The sequence below is a fragment of the Sorex araneus genome, chromosome 3 (assembly GCF_027595985.1).
Source record: "Sorex araneus isolate mSorAra2 chromosome 3, mSorAra2.pri, whole genome shotgun sequence".
In the NCBI taxonomy this organism is placed as follows: Eukaryota; Metazoa; Chordata; class Mammalia; order Eulipotyphla; family Soricidae; genus Sorex; species Sorex araneus.
This window is the reverse complement of record NC_073304.1, coordinates 182,103,696-182,124,475: the sequence shown is the minus strand read 5'-3', so window position 1 is coordinate 182,124,475 and position 20,780 is coordinate 182,103,696. Positions and strand designations below refer to the sequence as shown.

The following is a 20,780-nucleotide window of genomic DNA, read 5'->3' as shown; positions in this document are numbered from 1 at the left end:
GCCGCGCCGAGGGGCGCTCCCACAAAGGGCGGGCGGCGCCGGCCAATCCGCGGGCGGCGCCCCGGTGGGTCCTGCCCACGCGCTTCCCGCCCGGCGCCTGCCGGCCTCTGCGCGCCCCGACGCCATCCCCGCGCGCACCTTGGGGTGGGGGCGGCCGGGCCCGTGGCGGCGGCGCGGTCCCCGGCTCTCGTACTCCCCAGTGCCCGGCCTCCGGAAGCCGACTTGAAGCCCGGCGCCGCAGGCCCGCCGGCCGGTGGCCACGGCCCCGGGCAAGCTAATCCGTCCGTCCGCGCCCTCAGGCCGCCCCGCCCCCGGCCGCGTCCTCCCGCGGCCTCGGGCGCGCGCCGCCTTATGACGTCATTGGCAGGGGCGGGTCTTCCCGGCGCCCGGGAGCACTCGGCTCTTTGATTGGCCGTGCGGGACGTCTGTCCGGGCGGCGCGGTCCATTCTCCGAGTTTCCAGCGGCGCGTCTGCGTCCCTAAGGCGGCAGCGCGGTGGGCAGCGGGGGCCTGGGCTAGGCCGAGCGGCCGCCGGCAGCACTGCCCCGTCCACCTGGGGTGCCGGCTCGGGCTCGCTCCCCGCGCGGCGGCTGCCGAGTCTCCGAGCGGGGGCTCGCGCCCCGCGTCTCCCCGAGCGACCCGGCGGCGGGAAGATGGCGTCGGCGTCGGCTTTCTCGGTGAGGAGACGGGCGACCCCTCAGCGGGACCCCCTCAGCTGCTACCCCCTCAGCGTGGGACCCCCTTAGCCGGGACTCGCTCAGCGGGGACCCCTTCTCAGCCGGAACCCCTTAGCGTGAGGTCCCCTCAGGCGGGACCCCTCATCATGAGACTTCCCTCAGCGAGGACCCCCCCCTCACCCCTCAGCAGGGACCCTCTTCAGCGTGGGACTTCCTTAGCGGGACCCCGTCAGCGTGAGACCCCCTTAGCGGGACTCCCTCAGCGTGGAACCCCCTTAGGAGGAACCCGAGCTGGGTTCTGTAACACACCCTGTCATCCCAGGGTCTTACTTACTCCCCCACCCCCACCCCAGTCATCCCGGGGTTTATTCCCCTCACCCCGCCCTCTACCCCCAGTGGATGGCGCCTACCCAGTCACTCCAGGATGTGCCCCCCTGAGTGGACGTCTCGTCTGCAGATTCCGGGCCGAGGGTGCATTTGAATAGCGGTGGCCAGTACTTGTGTGCGACAGTAGCGGCGGTAGCCCCTGTAGCTAGCCATCTCTGTGGATCTCTCTGTATGGACTCCCTACAGAGGGCCCCCGAAGCTCCCTGGGATTGATTGGATCACCAGAATCAGGCGGTTAGTTGTCGGCCCGGTTCAGAAGTCTTTGATGGCATCCCGATGCCCAGGAGCTATGAGTAAAGGAACTCAGGTTCATTTCAAGCCCGAGATCTAACTGACCTCCTGGCCATAAAGCAGGCTTTTAAACGGCCTGCTGCATAGTTACCTGATTTTTTTTTTTGTTTTAATGAAGGTCTGGGGTTATGGCTCAGTGATAGAACCTTGCAGGAGTGACACTCAGGGTTCAGTTCCTGTCGCTGCATGGTTCCACTAATAAAATGAATAGCTTCATACTCCTTTTTTTTTTTTTGCATCTTTCTGCTTCTCTCACTATTATCACCAAACATTTAGAGGTCTAATGATAGTGATTATATGGTGCTACCTTGCAGTCAGTGTTTTAAATTTTGTGTCTGCATGAGCAAAATGAGACTCACAGGGGTTAGGTTAAAGTTATACAAATAAAAATGGCAGAGTGTCATATCTTCATATAATGTTATATCTTGAAAGGTGGGAGAATTTGTTCATTGGTTTTCATGCTCCCTGTACTGCATGCGCAAACGTTTCTCTGAGAAGCTGAGTTCTCAGTGATCTGAAGTCCTCGGACCAGGTGGGAGTCCCTTAGCTTTTCTCACAGAAATGTGCTGTGTCCTGCCTTACCTTGTGACTTCCTGGGACATCAGATTTTCTTCATAGACATCAACCAAAGCTGTATATCCAACACTGGAGGCGGGGGTGGGGGGGGACTAAGAATCCAAAATGGTATTGGATCCAAGCAGTTGTACAGAGGGTAGGTAGGGTCCTTGCACTCAGCTGACTCAGGTCCAACCCCATGCACTCCATATGCTCCACTATGGTCCCCTGAGCCCTACCAGGAGTCAGCTCTGAGTACTGCCAGGTGTAGCCCCCAAACCAAAAAAAGTATGTGAGTGGGAGAAATAGCACAAAGGTATGGGTGACTTGTAGTGGGAGACCCCTAGTTATTCTCCGGTGACATTAATGGAGTCGCCCATCTTTTACATAGGGTTCTTTAACAGGGATTTATAAAAAGCAGTCTTTAAAAGACAATATCCCATAATGGTGCATTTTGAAAGATATAAACATTTTATACACTGCCAAAGGTTTAATAGGGAACTCTGATTATAATATTTTGCTTGTTTTGGGGCCATGTCCAAGGGTGCTTGGGGAACTGTGGTGGCAGGGATTGAACCGAGACCATCCACATTGTATGACTCCCCCCAATGAAGATTACGTGTGATTGCCAACTTCCATCAAGCAGGGAGGTCTCATCACCGGTATGCACAGCCCCGATTGACTCATGGTTCCCCAAGAACAGGTTTACATTGAGCACACAATAAGCAAGCAAAGGAGAGAAGACAAGTGAAAGAAACTAGTATCTAGTTCAGGGTTAAAGTGTCTCAAGAAGAGATCGATAGACATGCCTGCAAGTGCAGGTAGTGGGGGTCCAAAGAAGAAGGTCGGCTTCGTCCTGCTTAACCGGTTTTTTTTTTTTTTAATGGCTTCACTTGTCCTGTCTTATCAGTTCCCTCAAACTCTTCCATGTGGGTGGAATGCCAGGAGTCTGAGGTTCTCACCGTATTTGGTCATGTTCATGGGTTGTCATGGTAACTAAATGGACATGATGTCTGGGCTTGATTTTAATACATCGAGTATTAAATGATCATAGAAGAGCTGGTGGTCACCTCATACTGGCCTATGTTTGCTTCCCTTGGTTCTAACAAAGGGAGGGCCTGGGAAGAGAGTTCTGGAATTAAGGCACTTGTCTGCAGCTGGTCATGTTTACATTCCCACCAGCCCTGAAAGAAGTAAAGGCTCCTTTATATCCCCTCTTCTTAGTAGCATATGCCATTTTACTGCCATGGGGTATGGGGTGTTATAATGTTTGGAGAACTGCCTTACTGGGATCTGGATGAGAGTGGTCTGGGGACAAGAGACAGCTCAAAGGTCTGGAACACTGCCTGGGGTGCTCTCTGAGCTATTACTTGCTTTAGTCCCAAGAACAAATGAAAAAAAAAAGGCGATTATGATGCTGTTACAGTAGTTCAGGCATAAGTTTATGATTGTGACAAATACTTTGAAATATGTTTCTGGATAGATTTTGAAAACAAAGCGCCAGCAGGGTTTACTGGAAAAAGGATGGATGTAGGCTATGTGACAGATTAGCCTCTCTAAAGGTTTTGACTGAGCTCCTGGTGTCAGGTTATTGTAAGCCTGGAGAGGAGTAGATTTGGGAGTAGGTTTAGGAATTGGGTGGGTAGGGAAAGGTTTGAGATGTCCATACTAACGTGCAAGTGGAGATAATGAGTAGAAAGCGCTGGCCTAGGCAGTCTTTTCATACAGTTTACAAAACAGTTTCGTTAAGGAACAAATTCCTAAGCAGTGAATATAATGAAGATGGTTTATCTTGGACTTTTTAAGGTATGGACTTTTTGTGTGTGTGTGTGTGTGTGTGTGAATTTACAAAGTCATAACATTTCTACAATATTAAATAATTCTAAATGTTCCTAAAAGTTGTAAGTAGATTTGAGGTGGTTTATGTTCATAAATATATGGATAAGTAATTTTTCCTTGTGGCCAGAGAAGAGTACCCAGGGCTGAGGTGCTTGCCTGGCATGTAGGTGACTGCATCCCCAGCACTGCCTGGAGGGATCGCTGAGCACAACTGGCTGTGGCTCTAAAATAACTTCCTGTTCCTTTTGATGGTTAATGACAAGATACTAATGGGTTATATAAAATCTCCATAATTAGCATTAATTTTACCATAAAGTAAGCATGTGGAACAATTCCAAACTAGAATCCTGCTTATGTCAGAATGATGCATGTGGAAATAATTGTGTCTTATCTCTTTGATAAGCCTTGATATTTCTTTTTTTTTTTTTTTGCCTTTTGGGTCACACCTGGTGATGTACAGGGATCACTCCTGGCTCTGCACTCAGGAATTACTCCTGGTGGTGCTCAGGGGACCATATGGGATGCTGGGAATAGAACCCGGGTTGGCCGTGTGCAAGGCAAACACCCTACCCACTGTGCTATCACTCCAGCCCCAAGCCTTGATATTTCTTATTTTTTGCCCTTGCTATAAATGTTTGAAACCAACAGGACCATGCCATATTTTCCTTTTGTGTATCTTACAAGTAGGAAATATATGTTTGTTTGAAGTGGATTAATTCAGTCATTTTGTAGCAGTTTCTAATGTGGTAAAAAGATATTTTATCCCTGGCTATATTTTACAGTATGATCAAAATGCTATATAATAAAATTGTGAATACTATGTTTTAATTATCTTCAGCAATTGTATTCAAACTGAGCATTATTTTATTTTTTTGATGGTGTATGTTACACTTTAGTCAAACATGAGCACTGAAGGGACCCATGGATATGACTCAATGGTAGAGCTCATCTTACATTGTTCTTGACACCACCCACCATCCACATAGGAACCACAGTGATAAAGGTTCTATTACAGTCTTATAATTGAGTTCTCGATTATGAACAATTGACTTTTCTCTGTTGTTTTTATTAGTTAATAGAAAATGGTCCTGTGGTCACTTAATTACTTATGAGCTATTTGCAATTTAATTTTTGAAAAGTAATTGCTGTATTTTTATTTTTCAGAAAAGTATAGCCGAAACATCAAAGTCCAGTGGAAATATGGTTCGCCATTCTTCCTCTCCATACGTAGTGTACCCTCCCGATAAGCCTTTCCTGAACAGTGACCTGCGACGCTCCCCCAGCAAGCCTACAGTCGCCTACCCCGAGAGCAACAGCAGAGGTAACAGCCACTGCAGGCGGATGTGGCCTGTTCTTACGCATTGAATTCTTCATTGTGTCTTCCCTTCAAAAGTTAAGGAAGAGGATATACTTACCTTCCCTCTTTTGAGCCTCCTAAAATAGAATCCCCTTGTTTTAATTTTTAAGTTGGTGGGGTCTTATCTAGGGATGCCTCGTGGTGGGTGTGCTGCATTCCTCTACGCCCTCTGGGGACTGAGCCCACCACTCCTATGGATAAAACCTATGCTTCAGCCCTTTGACGCCAGCCCCAAACTCATTAGTGTTCTGAATCATGTGAGTTCTGAAAATGGTTCATAGCACCATTTTCTTAGGGACAAAGAAGCTTTCTGCCTGGAGAGGTAGTACAGTGGGTAAGGCCTTTGCCTTGCATGCAGCCAACCTGGGTTTAATCCCTGGTTGCATCATAGATGGTCCTCAGCACCATAGATGGTCCTCCTGGCAGTGCCAGGAGTGATCCCTAAGTAGAGCCCTGAGTAAGCAATGGGCACTGCTGGGTGTGGCCCCCAAACAAAACAAAACAAAAAAGGTGAAATGTGATTGCTTTCCATAAAATGTACTTCATCTGTTATCAGATTGTACAATGTAGGTATCAGGTTCTACAGACAAACATCTGAAAGATGATGAGCATATGAAGTATCAAAAGCATTTTCTCTTAACATTTCCCCAATTACATCGCCTCAAATATTTTTTTAATAATGAAGTCTCGTGGGGTAGATAGGTAGTCTGTGATGAGCTTTTCTTGTTTACTAGTGCTTTAATTGTCACTAGTATGTTGGTGGGGGGAAACCCTTGTTATTAGTGTAATTGTGATTTTATGTATTTATTGGTAGATTACCATTTCACTTTACTGTTTTATAAATACCTTGAAAATATACAGTGCACAGGGAATTTAAGCTGTTTTTCCCCATCAGGTTTCCCGAAACTCATTTTGAGCTTTAGTAGAGAAATGATCTGGACAATAGGTTTTCAAAAAGTTTACCTTAGGCTCTTACATAAAAATGTAAACCAGTATCATTCCAGTGACACATCACTTTTTTTTGGACATTTGAAGTGAGATAATTAGCTGTGAGGCAATTTTGTAGGCCAGTACTTCCTGCTTTTTACTTGTCCTAGAACCTGCAGCTAATGAGGTGATGAGACACTGCACACAAATGAATCAGTGGGGCTGCTGCCACCTGTCTGGGCTGTTGACTGTCCCTCCCCCCCACGGGCCCCTGGGATAGAGTGAAAGCATGGTGGGTGTCTCCGGCAGGAACACTCAATTCCTGTGACTAGGAGGAGGGGCAGGTTGGAGCTCCTATGTGTGGTAGTGATAACAGTTTATTGACTGCCCATCTGTGCTTTTTTTCCTGCCATCTGTTCTTCTGTAGCATCTTAATTATTTTGAGGACCCATTACATGTGTTTTATTTTGATGAAGAAAAACTATTTCTCAAATTTAAAAAATATGTAGAAGAAAGATGTGTTATTTTCTCTCGTAAATCTCATTTGTGGCGTAATAGAAGACAGCTTGATTCTAATCTACTCTTGCATTCCATTTGTGGTAATAAATTTTAAAGTATGTGAAAAAAGTTTTGTTTTGGAAAGATTAGTTAGAAAAGTAGTAATATTATCTAGCCACCCCATCAATTTGATAATATTATTAGCCTATACAACAAGATTTTGAAATGGTAGTTACTTAAAATGTTGCAGCATAGAATCTAAAAACCTGATTGGTTTTTTAAAAGCTCTGATTGGATTTTTAAGTGCTCTGACATTGAAACCTTTAGGTCTCCTACATGATTGGAGGTTCATTAGAAATACAAGATTCAGAAGTGGTTGTCATGGAATCTGTGGTTTATTTTAGTGAAAGGTTACAAGGAAATAACAGCTAGAAGGAAAGCCATCAGGTGGCATCTGGAGAAACCCAGCTGCAGGCTTCCAGAGCTGCTCATAGCTTTCAGGCAGAGCATGCCCCTAGCAGTGAGCTGCATGTGTGTGCAGTAATATGCTCACAATTATGACTCCGAGAAACCAGGTCTGTGGCAGAGAGCCTCTGTGTACTTTGTGCCTGTTCAGCCAATTACAAGCTTCATTGTAAAGCATATGGTGTGCACAAACTTTGTAGGCACACATCAGTAGGGTTCTTGCCCTTAGGATACATGAAAACTGATCAGTAACTTGGGGAAATTCCAAAAACCAGGTTTCCAGGAGTTGACTCAAGTTCAGGCCTGCTCTGTAACCCTTTTCTCAGAGGCTGCTACCATTGATGTCCCTTAATGCTGTTTTATTTTTGAAAGATTACTTTACCGGTATATCCTTTATATTGATAGATTGACTCACACCAATGTATTTTTTTTACATACTATTAATAAATCAGAGTTAATACGACCAGTCTAAATATGGCACGTTTCCTTGAGTCATCTTTATTTGGACTAGTTTTATTTTCTAACTTGTCCCTTTCATTTCTCCACCGTAAAATATCTTAAAATTAAGATATGTTTATTTTTGTTTGATTTGGGATCACAACTAGCTGTGCTCTGGGACGACGGGTGTGTTATTTCAATAGTTGCTCATGGGACAACGTGGTGCTTGGGAGCAAACCCAAGCCTTCAGCATGCAGAGCTTGTATCTAGCCCCTACAGCTTTCTCCGTCCTGGTATGTTCATATTTAGATATAGTGTTATTACATGCTTTAGCCTACTGTTGAATGTGAACCTGCCTTCTGAATACACGGGGAAACTAAAAATTCATCTGATTTGCTTTATTGGGTAGTCTGGAACCACACCTACAGTATCTCCGAGATATTCCTGTAGAAGAAATTCTTTTGGTTGGGAAGCTATAAAGTTAAGGTAACTCTTTTTAGAATTTGATTTTTCACTTGAATCTTATCACTGGCACAAGTTACAGTTAGATCCTTGAAGTGATAGGTTCATATAATTTTTGAGAAAATGGCTGTTAGATAACCTAAGTCAGACCTATAATTGGTCAGAAGTTCTTTTAGATAAAAGTGGTATTCTCTGGAGAAAATGGGTCTCAGCCCGGTTCTTTGCTCATCCCTTTTCTGTACAGGAAATGTGTTCCCTACAACTATCTTTGCTTATGTGAGCACAGGAATAGAGTTTTCAATTGCTCATTTCTACTTGGATCATTTTTCACTAAAAATATTTTCTAGGTAGTGTTATAACTTGAACATAAATGGCACGGTGCTGCCTGGGATATGAAGGCAATATAAGAAGAAAAGGCAAGAGTTCACTCATATAATCTCAGGAAAAAATATTTAAGGCCTGTCACTTACTAATGTCAGTTGATAAAAGCTTACTGAGGTTATGACTGGGAATGTTTTTACCAGAGTAATGTTATTTTTTTTTCACTTGAGTACTCCACATTTCAGTGACTGAAAAGAGATCTTTTTGAAAAATGAAGGTGATCCTGTATTGTTTCCGGTAGTGTGATCCTCCTTCACTGCACCTACCTAGTGGTTTAAATTTTTATTGAGGCGAGTCTCTTCTTTAGTGAACTTCCCACACATATATTATCAGAATATTTGTTTATATTTGGCAGCAATTTTTTCTGCTCTGAGGAATCTTCAAGATAAGATTCGACGCTTGGAACTTGAAAGGATTCAGGCAGAAGAAAGCGTGAAAACCTTGTCTAGAGAAACAACTGAATATAAGAAAGTACTCGATGAGCAGATACAGGAAAGGGAGAACTCGAAGAATGAGGAATCGAGGCATAATCAAGGTTTGTTTCATTACGACAAATGAAATGCTCTGTAAATATTGCAGAATGATTAAAAAATTTTCATGTTAGCCTTTTTGTGTGTCATTGTTTTTAAACATTAAAAAATAGTCTTTGACTCATTGAGGATCAAATGTTAACACACATTCTGTTTACAGACACTGGGCAGGTGGGAAGTGAATGGCTTAGCTCTCTGGAAAATATTTCTGGGATTCTCAGAAGTTATTTTGTCTACATAGTAGCTTCAGCTTCTGTTAAACTTCTTTTGAACTATCAGATGAGTTGACTAATCTGCTTTTTTTTTTTAATGTGTTCTCTTTAGAACTGGCATCTCAGTTACTGGCTGCAGAAAATAAATGTAATCTTTTAGAAAAGCAGTTGGAATATATGCGGAATATGATAAAACACGCTGAAATGGAGAGGACATCTGTCTTAGAGAAACAGGTGTGTGGCAATGAACACTCCATATCAGCGAGAGTCGAAAAGACTTTTCTTCTTAGTAAGGATTAATAGTGCTGTTAGAATTCTTTCATCTTCAAGTAACCGTTGGTTGAACCGACCAGTGAACCAACAGTTCATTTGGATGATCTAGCACTGTAGAGCTTTGAAGGATGTGTTACTTGCTCTGAAGCAGTGTTCCTTCTTTGGATGCCTTTATGTACTTTGCATATGGTTCTTAAATATCTTCCCTTTTGGACAGGCTATGAGCCCAGGACAGAAATCGTGTTCATTTGTGGTTCTGCTCATTCTCACATGAGAACTGTGTCTCCATTTCCTCCGTGGAACACACAGGATCGTGGGTCATGTTGTGGGCTGTGTTTTGTGTTCACTGTGATGCTGAACTATACAGTAAAAGCAGAATTGCTGGGGCCAGAGAGATAGTACAGTGGGTAGGGCATTTGCCTTGCACACGGCCGACCCGGGTTCAATCCCTGGCACCCCATATGGTCCCCCAAGCACCACCAGGGGTAATTTCTGAGTGCAGAGCCAGGAGTAACCCCTGAGCATTGCTGGGTGTGACCCAAAAAGCAAAAATAAAATAAAAGCAGAATTGCTAACACAGAATCTTATTAAAAATTATAGTTATCTTGCTAAGTCAGTTATTAATAATGATAAGATGCCTTGAGTAGCATGTCAAGGTAGACATATATAATAATGCCTTTGAGTTATAGTCCTGTTCAGCAAATTTTCAGTAATATTTTTAATAAGAATAGTTCCAATGTTGGAATTAATATGATTTGTGCCTTTTTACCTTCCTATAGTTTTGGGGATCAAATTCATGGTTTTTGTGAGGCATATAATTTGTCACTGAACTACATCCCTATATAACTGGTGCCAATTTTTTACCTAAGAGCTGTAACTGTCTATCCACCAGGGAGATAGAAAAGAATAATTCACACAAATTCATGGGAAAGTCTTTGTTTTATGTTATTTTATCATTTTCAAATTTTTGTATTAAAGTATTGCTTATAGGGGCTGCAGCGATAGCACAGCGGGTAGGGTGTTTGCCTTGCATGTGGCCGACCTGGGTTCAATTCCTAGCATCCCATCCATATGGTCCCCTGAGCACCTCTAGGGGTGATTCCTGAGTGCAGAGCCAGGAGTAACCTCTGTGCATCGCTGGGTGTGACCCAAAAAGCAAAAATAAATAAATGAATAAAAAGTATTGCTACAGATTTGACTTCCACAGATGCACTGTTTAAGATTCAGTTCTGTACTTTATAAATAGTACCCAAATTATTCACTACTAAGTTTGTATTTTACACTTCTTAGTTTATCTTTACCCAATGACTGTCCTTAAAATCTTTGAGGACTTCAGACCCTTAACTTTGATAGAGAAAAGGAATATTTTAAATGAGGGAATCCTGAAGGAGAGTAAATTATAGATACCAGAATCATAGTTATTACTTTAGAGACAGGGAGAATCAGACCTAACTCCGTGTGTGTGTGTGTGTGTGTGTGTGTGTGTGTGTGTGTGTGTGTGTGTGTGTGTGTGTGTGTGTGTGTGTGTGTGTGTGTGTGTGTGTGTGTGTGAGAATCAGACCTAACTCCGTGTGTGTGTGTGTGTGTGTGTGTGTGTGTGTGTGAATTCCCCTGCCAGTATCTAATAAATGCTATGAAAGCCCAAGTACTACACATTGTATGTAAGATTCCCTCAGTGTTAGTTGTTTAACTTTTTATTGTCAAGTTGTCATGCTCTATTTACTGTTTTTTCCCAGGTTTCCCTAGAGAGAGAACGACAGCATGATCAAACACATGTTCAGAACCAGCTTGAAAAACTGGATCTTCTTGAGCAGGAGTACAACAAGCTTACCACGATGCAAGTTCTTGCAGAAGTCAGTGAATGTCTTCCTCATCCATGTGGAGTTGTGCCATTATTTTGTAAAGATGGTTGTTTAGTGATATGGGATATTTATGGGAAGAAAAAGATCTTGTAGCCCAGAAGTACTTAAGAATTTTTAAATGAAGAAGTGTGAATGTGGAGACATTTCAGTCGAGCAGTATCAAGAAAGATTTCTTCTTGAAATTGTTGAAAGGAAATGCATTTGAGCATTTAAGACTGCATTGCTTGGTTTAGTTTTCTGAAAGTTTTTTAGTTTTAATTGATTTACTTCGGAAATGAATTGATACTGGATTCAGCTTCCATGCAGCTAATGTATCTTCCTATGAAGCTATTCCTTGCTGGAGATTTTACTCGTAATTCTTTTCAGATACCTCGTGATAGCCTGACAAGTTTTAATATTGGGTCAGATAGATAAGGATCCTGAGTGCTGGCTAGCCTGGGCTAGTATGACAGTATAATAAACTAAACTTCGACAACTTTTGTTGTTCTGTTAAACCTAATCTTTTTATATTAAGATTTTGCAAATAGATCTCAAATTCTTTGCTCTTTTACTAGAAAAAGATGCAAGAGTTGGAAGCAAAACTCCATGAAGAGGAAAAGGAAAGGAAACGCATGCAAGCTAAGGCAGATCAGGTTCGTTGACATGTTAATTCATGGTAAAATGATACATGTTTGGTCATATTAGCACAGGGCTAGAGCCATTGGAGGGCCAGAGCTGATTGGACAGCTGGGAGGGCGTCTGCCTGGCACACGGCTGACCTTGGTTTGATCCTTGGCATCCTATCTGGCTCCACCAATAAGGATTCCAGTGCAGAGCCCTGAAGACTGCTGGGTGTGACCCCAAAATCAAAATATGAATAAAAAATGAAACCATTTGGAGTTCTTGAGTGAAGAGTGATAAAACATGTCATTCATAATAACCCCTTTTAAGTCATACTTGAGTGGCTTTGAAAGCATCTACAGGTGGGAAATCCAACCATGTGACGAGAGAAACACACCTTCATTCCCAGTCCATGTCCACCAGGGAGGGGAGAGAGACTGGCTTTGGGTCCATCACAAGTGGGTTATATCAGGCATACCTAGAAACCCATACCAAAGGGATCTGCAAGCTCCCAGATTGGGGCACCTGGGGCCAGGTGAGAGTGGTTCCGCTGGATAGCATGTGGACGATCTGTCCTCTTTCCTGGACATCAACCGTGCAAGGCTTCCTCACTTTGATAAAAAACTGGTGATCTAGTAAGTGGAGTTCTGTGAATCACTAGCAGATTAATGTAGCTCAAGTGGTGGGGATAGAGACACCTCTGGCTTATAGCCAGTCAGAAGAACAGGCAACAGTCTGGACTTCCATTGGTGTCTGAAGGGGCAGGGAGGGACCAGTGCCAGGGAACCATCTTCATAGGTCATTAAACCAGTCCCCAGGGAGGGTGTGGGGACTGGCAGTTGAGAGCTGGTCATTAAGCAGGGGCAACCTTACCTTGTCACTGACCTGTGAGGCAGAAGGCAGTCTTGTAGATCCAAGCCTGGTACCTGTGATCCTGACACACACCACCTCACTCCCCAGAGTTGATCGACAGACTTGCATATATACATACATAATTATTTTAAAAGGAAAATTCAGTTTTTAATAATTCTTGCAGATAAAATTGCATTAATTTAAATAATTGCAAGTGTTGACAGTTGGTTTAAAGCCGTTGCCCAGCTGACAATGATTTGTCATACTACTAAAGGTCTTATAGCCCTTTGAGTAGCAGATCCAAGTGGGAGTCATAACTTTTCATTTCTACAGCTTTACATTTAGGCTCTCAATTTTTACTAGTTGCAGACGGGCCTTGAAGCAAATAGACTTATCCTTGAAGATAAGACAGTCCCCTGTGTTCCCAGTGTAAGAAGAATGAAAAAAAAGAAGCCAAAACCACCAGAAAAGGTATGAAAACAAAAATAAGCCAAAGTGATGATTATGATTCATCTGAGAACACTCCTGAGACACGGTGCTGCCATTCTGGGTGAATCTGGAGAGGAAAGAAAAGTTTAACACCTCTTAAAATTTTTCCCTTGTTATTAGATAATTTATTTAAAAGCACTTTGAAACTGTATTGTTGAGTTAAAATACCTTTCCGCTTAAAGTACATGCAGATGCAGTTTTTCTGACTGTGGCTCCTGCATTTACTGTTCAGTCTCTCCTAAGGTAGGTGCATATTGATGAGTATTCATAGGCACTGAGGTTCACAGGGCCAGTATGAATCAGACAAATAATCGACGAGCAGTAGGCTGGCTGACGTTTTGCGTTAGCCTTAGATAGCTTTTACTGACATGCATGTTTTTTTTTTTTCCCCTTCATTTAGAAAGGGCCCAGGAACTACTTTTCTGCGCAGCCACATTATAGATTGTGCTTGGGCGACATGCCATTTGTGGCTGGGAAGGTGAGTTGGTTACTCTCTGAGTTTTTGGTGAGATATAAATGTGGAGAAAATTTTTCTGAGATTGGGAGAGTAGGGAGAAGAAATTTTAAAGCAGATAAATTTATATTCAGGAGAAAAGTTATGAACCAGAAAAGACCCTGGTATGGAGAAGTATGGCTGCATACAGTGGTCAAGAGAATAGTTCATCCCATTTTGTTGTATATTTAGAAATAGGAATCTGTCTGTCCTCACAGTTCGTATATTCTCCAAGTTACACATAAACTTCGGTCTTCCATGTCTTTACTCTTGTAGAGATGTTGATTTTGTTGACTACTGTTTGCTAAGGAGTACTTAATACTGTCTTAGTTTATACTACTTTATCACTAGCAGTTTTGCTGGTTTGATTAATGTCTTTGAATATCCAATCAAATTATGAGTTTGGAGTTTTAGTTTTATTTTAATCTCACAGTAAATCTGCCTTAGAAGCTTGAGGAGTGAGTCATTTTCTAGTTTTGCTGCTGCTGCTTTTTAGAGTTCTGTGTCTTGATAAATGACTTTAAAAAGTGTTCCCACTGGTTCTGTACTCTCCTGTAGCCTGCATTCATTTCCTGTTGGATTGAAGACCTGTCTCTTGACTGTGCTACTTTATCTCTTAGCCCTACCTCACTTCCTTTGCTTCACTATAGAATCATAGGTTAGAAACTGGTTCTTTTGGGGAGCTCCCACCCAGCGATGCTCAGGGGTTACTCCTGGCTCTGATTTCAGAATCACTCCTGGCAGTGCTCAGGGAACCACATGGGATGCAGGGGATTGAATCCAGGTGGGCCGAATGCAAGGCAAGTGCCCTACCTCCTTTAGTGTCTTTCCTGCTTCTTAAGGCTTCGCCAACTGATCACAATCCCTCTTCCTTCCCTTCATTGTGGAAATGACTTGTGCACATGCTTGGTCCTGGTGCTCATTTAGGTGGTTGGAGTGCCCACGAATGTTGCATATCTACTGAGTTTTACTTGGTTTTGATAACAACTCATATGATCATTACTAGTGTATTTTGGTTTACATTTTGTGGACTTAGTGAATTCACTTGCTAGCTCTAGGGATTTTGGTGGTGGGTTCCTTAGGTTTTCATACATAGAGAATCATATGTGTAAATAGGGAGAGGCAGTTTTATTTCATTTTGAGGTTTATTTAAGTATAATACTACCTGTGAGGTCATCAACTTGGAGGTGCCCTCTGTTCTGATTCTGCTTTGGAATCACACCCTGCGATGCTCGGGAGTTAGTTCTAGCTCTGCACTTAGGATTCACTCCTGGCATTGAGTCCATGGGGATATATGACCATATGTGATGCTGGGGATTGAATCCAGGTCAGCCTCATGCAAGACAAGTGCCCTCCTTGCTATACTATCATTCCATCCCCTCAGTTCTGGTATTTTCTGAGTATTTATGCCCTGGATGTGTTTTGGATTTTTGTTCAGTGCTCCTCTTTTTTAATTGATGTGGTTAGTCATTTGATACAACTTTGATTTTTTTATCAGTTGATATGGACAGTCATGTGATACTTCTTCCTTACTATTTATTGTGGGATTCAGTTTGCTCTTATGATTGAAATGAAGATACTCATCTATCTAGCTTAGCACAGTAATTATTAATACCTAACTGATAACAATCAACTCACAGACTTAAAAACATTTCCAAGCCCAGACCCTATAGTAGAGTACTGCCTAGCCATCTATATTTGTTCAGAGCTCTCTTGGTAATGCTTATGGACCCAAGTTATCCCTGCTATGTGTAGGGACAAACAGCATCCTGATATTATATTTATAGCTCAAAACAAAATTCTTGAGACGTCTATGGGGTTTTCCTGACCTAGTGTGTCCTTCTTTTAAAGACCCATCAAATGACTTTAGTAGGCACTACCACTTGGAAGTGGTTGTCAGTGTGTGACAGGAGGAATAAAAGTGGAAGTACATAATTATTTTGATAAATGCTGTACGTAACCTGAGAATTGACTGGGGATGCTGGGGATTGAACCCAGGTCAGCCTCATGCAAGACAAGTGCCCTCCTTGCTGTACTATCATTCCATTCCCTCTGTTTTGATATATTCTGAGTATTTATACCCTGGATGTGTTTTGGATTTTTGTCCGGTGCTCCTCTTTTTTAATTGATGTGGAAATTTTAAGGAATTCTTTCTTGGTTTTGTTTTGGAGCCACACACGGCATTGCTTACTCCTGGCCCTGCACTCCCGAATCACTCTTGGCTGGATGGGGGGAGCATTTGGGATGCCGGGATTTGAACCTGGGTCAGCTGCATCCAAGGCAAATACTCTGCCGTCTGTACTATCACTATATCCCCCTTACAGGACTCTAAAAAGTTATGTATTTGAACTGGGTTCAAAGAATGATATAAAAATTTCCCCACAAAAGAAATGGCATATACAAATATGGTTTGTGCCAATGATCAAGAGAAATTAGTTGGTAAGAGAAAAAGGCCCAGCATGTAAGAAGAGTTCAGTTGTGCCTTATTTTCCACGTTGAGTTTGGGCATTAGTGTCAGTGGATTCGGGGAGGACAGCATGCTTGGAATCAGTTTTTGGGAGGGCAGTGGTAGTGTTGTAGAGGAAGCAGCTGGGAGCAGATAGACCAACTGGAACACCCTTCCTTTAGCCAAAGAAACCCAAGAGAAGGGCGGTGTAAGGTGAGAGTGAAAGGTAGATTTGAGACGCTTGATCTTTGGCTATTGTCATGGTGTTTCCATGGCATGGGGGAGGATGTCGTTTATTCTGGGAGAGGGAACACATTATGTACCATAAGTACCCATATGCTCTCCCTTCAGTCCACCAGTCCCAGCCATGCTGTGGTAGCCAACGTCCAGCATGTCTTGCACCTGATGAAGCAGCACAGTAAAGTCTTGTGCAATGATCGAGTGGTCAACAGTGTTCCTTTAGCCAAGCAGATTTCTTTGCGAAGTGTTCGGAGCAAGAAATCGGGGACTCCTGCATCCTCTAGCAGCATTAATGAAGAGCTGTCTGAGGTCTTACAGACCCTGCAGGATGAATTTGGGCAAATGAGCTGGTGAGTCTTGATTTGTTTTGTGGTTATATTTAATTCTAAGACGTTTTAAGTTGTGGTTGTATTGATCCTGTATTGCCCATACGCTTTCCTGAGCAGAGTTATCAACAATTGCTCAGTAAGTTATCAAAACCTTAACAAGTACTGGATTAAGTTTTTTCCTTTTTAACATTGTTAAGTGTTTATTGACCAGGGTTTACATCTGTATTTCTCAAAGTGGGCAGTACCTTCCACCACTAGTGGATGCTAGAATGATGAAAGGAGGCAGGGAGTGATTGTAACCATTGGTACAGTGGAAGGGCCTGGGGGAGCACTTGAATGATTTCCCCTACTCCCTTAAGGTGGTCATCAGGCAAATAAAGTTGGAAATTTCTGGTTTAGGTTTTGGGTTTTGTTGTTGAGCGTGGTGGTAAGACATTAAATTCAGCTGACCTGAACTGATCCAGCATAATGAGTGTGGTAGGGAGGGCGATTCATAAAAGACAAGACCTCTTTATGCCTTTGCCTCCAGTGCTTTCCTGAACTGTCAAACCATTATCAGAGGATTTAGGTATAAGGTGCTCATTAGAGAAAAGGCAATTTCTGTTTAAGTGGTGGTGGCAGGGCAGTGCCTGGGAGTGGTCGGGCAGTGCAGAGAAGGCAGTGCTTGTGGCTGGTGCTCACAGAGCTATCTCTCGGGCCATGTGATCCAAAGCAGCCATCTTGCAATGAGTGAAATGAGGTGGACCTAATCAAATCCTGCTTTTGCTTGGACATAGTGACCATCATCAGCTTTCAAAACTTATCCAGGAGTCACCAACGGTTGAATTGAGAGATAACTTAGAGTGTGAACTGGAAGCGTTAGTGGGAAAGATGGAAGCGAAAGCGGCTCAGATAACTAAAGTTCGGAAATACCAAGCTCAGGTAACTTCGGAGTTTGTTTTTTATTCTTTTCTAATCTAACTTCTATGTTTCTATTTATCCGAATAAAATTTTAATTAAAAAAAAAACTAAATTCATTTTCTAACAGAACTCCAGGCATTAGTCTACTTGTATCTATGAAAACTAATTTTTATTTATGAAGCAATCAGCAGAAGCCCCATGGTAGTTTCTCCCTGTGTAGGGGAGTCAGTGCCAGGGTTTTTGTGTGGAGAAGTCTCCTGAGTCGCATGACAGTTGCAGAACAATGTTGCATCCGCGTCAGAGGGACTGGGGCAATCCAGCACTCTTAGCCCACCAGAATGGACACTGCAGTGCCAGGGCCCAAGGACATGCTACTGCTTGGCTTCTCTGGAGCCAGAACACCTGCTCCTTGGGCGGGCGTCTGGTCGCCCACACCCCGCCAGGAACGATCCTGAGCACAAAGCCAGGAATAAGCCCTGGGCAGCCAGGTGTGGCTTAAAAAACAAACAAGTTTTTAATAAAGTTTAGAATTTTTCCATAGTATAAATATATTGTACTTCATTTTTTTTTGAGATTCGTTTCTAGCATGCCTTTCTCCTCTTCACATCTATTAAAATTTTTCTTGCTATTGTCAGTTTTTTTTGTTGTTGTGATCTTCATGAACCATGACCAAGGTCACTTTTCACTTATCCCACCTCGTACTTTGGTAGCACAGCCTTGACTTTTTTTTTTTTTTTTCTTTTTGGGTCACACCCAGCGATGCTCAGTGGTTACTCCTGGCTTTGCACTCAGGAATTACTCCTGGCGGTGCTTGGGGGACCATATGGGATGCCGGGGATTGAACTCGGGTCGGCCGCGCGCAAGGCGAACGCTCTACCCGCTATGCTATCGCTCCGGCCCAGCCTTGACTTTTTGACTGTAGAGCAGAATGGATGTGTGTGTCTTAGTGCACGATCAGTGTGTTGTATAATAGATCATTGGGGACTTTGAAAACATAAACCCCCAATAACTTTTTTTTTGTTTTACAATTGAAAGAATTAAATATATTCATTAACAGAAGAGATTGTTTTCATTAACTTCTCCTTGCCTGGGTTTTTGGGTGTAGTTTGAGAAGCAGAAGACAGAGAAGCAGAAGAAGGACTTAAGAACCAGCAAAAAGACTTTTGAGGAAGAAGGAAACAGCAGCCGTTGCTCTGGGATCTTAGGGACCACAAACAAGAAGGACATTGCCAAAGTGAGACCTGGAGAAAAAAGCAGGAAGAATCTTCAGTTACTGAAAGAAATGCAAACCATTCAGAATTCATTACAAAGCAGTAGTTTGTGTTGGGATTACTAACTGGTACCAGGTCATAAATTTTATTCTGAATAATCTGTACCTCATCAATCAGATGTTGCCAATTTACTTTGCAGCCTTACACTCTGTGGTGTTGAGGCCACTCAGGTGTTAAGGGCCCAGGCTGCACTACAGCATCAGACATACATTTCTTCTGCATCACCTCAAGTGTCCAGTGACCTAAATGGAAACCAGGCAGCTCTGGAGGCTAGGGAGTCCCACACTCTGTTTCAGGGGAATTTGCTGTTCATATATATTGCACTTTGTAAACAAGTTAGCAATTTTTTAATTTGTGGGTGTGATTTTTTTCTTTTTTTTACAATAGACCTTTATACATCTAAATAAAATTAGGTTTGAATGATCAAACTATGAGGCTGTATCAGAGGCAGTGCTTGCTTGGAAAGTCTCATTTATAAATCTCCCCTGGTGTGAATTCCCCAGTTCTCCTTTCTAGTTTAACCATTACAGGTACTTGTTTCAGCTGTTGGTGGTTTTCTATATTTAAGTATTTATATGTATTTAAGAGAATTGTTTGCTTTTTCACATTTCAAACATTGATCAGTATTAGATATACCTATATTGATTTTAATGTTAAAATATTTAGAAGCACCTAATCATTTTAAGCCAATTAACTGTGAAAGTTATAAAAATATTTTTAAAAGTATAAACAAAATGAAGTAAATGAGATTTTGGAATGAAGAGAGAAGGGTATTGTAAAACATACATTTACTATTTTTTAAATCTGTAATCATGCTATTCAGTTCACGCAATTATGGTTTTAAATTTTAAAACTTTGAAGAACCTCTTGGATATTTACTTTTATTGATATTAAGTATGAGTGTACTTTTTTCTGTACATCTTCTATTGTCATCATTTTGTGTCAAAACTCTGACTAGATCCACGTGTCAACTTTTTATTTGCCACTTACAAGTCAATAAAGCAATTTTTATAAGGTAACACTGCAATTTTCCTTAGACAGCCTGTTACTAATGGCTTTATTTGTTGTAACCTAAAAATAAATTAATTTACAAGTAGCACATTAAGATTATGAGGAATAATTAGAACTTTTGGAATGTAGTACATAATTGTATTTATTTTGCTTAAGCAAGTCCAATAAGATTGAATTATTTCATGGTATACAGTAAAGTATTTTTAAAACTGTTCATGAATATGTTAACCAGTATGAAATTATTTCTTTATGCTTCTTCTGGGGTTGGTTCCGAGTTAAATTTTAGCTCCAGTTCTCTTTTTAATTTTTCCAGTCAAATTTCCTAATTTCAGTTCCTTAGTTTGAGAGTATTCAGAATATCCTGAAATTGTGAGTAAACTGCTTCTCCCGTAAATTCTGGTGAGCAGATTTATAGCATCATCGAATTCCCAACAGTGAATCTCCAGACCTTTGGAGTCGGTGGCTTGGGTGGATGGTGAGTACCTCTTGTGTCTAATCACCATCTCAGTTGTTAGGCGCACCTTTGGTCCTGTCATTCTTGTGACCTTTTTCATTGATTCTCATTTACTTAAAGTTCATTTTTTCTGATACTAGTATGGCTATCCTTCATTTCCATGTGCTTTGAATATTGTTCTTTTCTTCGAACCTGTGTTTTTAAGAGCTCAAGTAAGTTTTCTGTAAGTTCATGTATTGTTGTATCTTATTTTACCCATCCAGCCACTGTCTTTCCATTATTAAATGCAGTTCACTTACTGATGACAGGTAAGGATTTACTACAAAAGTGCAAAGACTTTTTGCCACCTGGTTATTTTGTATCCATTGAGGTTTTTATTAGGCCACTCCTGGCAGTGCTTAGGATCATATAAGGTGCTGGGGATTGAGCCCAGGTTGGCTGTGTGCAAGGTAGACACCCTTGTACTATCTCTCAAGCCCCATTTTTCCTTTTTCTAAGTTCTTTAGGCAATCTGCTGTGTCAGTTTTTGGCTTCTAGTTTGC

The 20,780-nt window shown here is 42.2% G+C and overlaps 2 protein-coding genes across 2 annotated transcripts in view; one reads left to right on the top strand and one right to left on the bottom strand.

Annotated features, from left to right (window-relative positions):
- The first annotated feature begins 383 nt into the window (after window positions 1-383).
- CEP57 (centrosomal protein 57) lies at window positions 384-20,178 on the top strand. Its single transcript, XM_012931945.2, has 11 exons — window positions 384-676; window positions 4,913-5,069; window positions 8,632-8,811; window positions 9,131-9,252; window positions 11,028-11,144; window positions 11,708-11,785; window positions 12,969-13,076; window positions 13,495-13,572; window positions 16,385-16,623; window positions 17,379-17,523; window positions 18,608-20,178. Exons 1-11 carry the CDS (start codon window positions 653-655, stop codon window positions 18,836-18,838), a joined length of 1,479 nt encoding a protein of 492 aa, XP_012787399.2. The 5' UTR covers window positions 384-652; the 3' UTR covers window positions 18,839-20,178.
- Window positions 18,608-20,780, bottom strand: part of MTMR2 (myotubularin related protein 2) — a 31,197-nt gene continuing 29,024 nt past the window's right edge. The window contains exon 17 of the transcript XR_008629354.1: window positions 18,608-18,743. The gene's annotated coding sequence lies outside the window, so the exon portion shown is untranslated. The remainder of the gene's footprint in view (window positions 18,744-20,780) is intronic.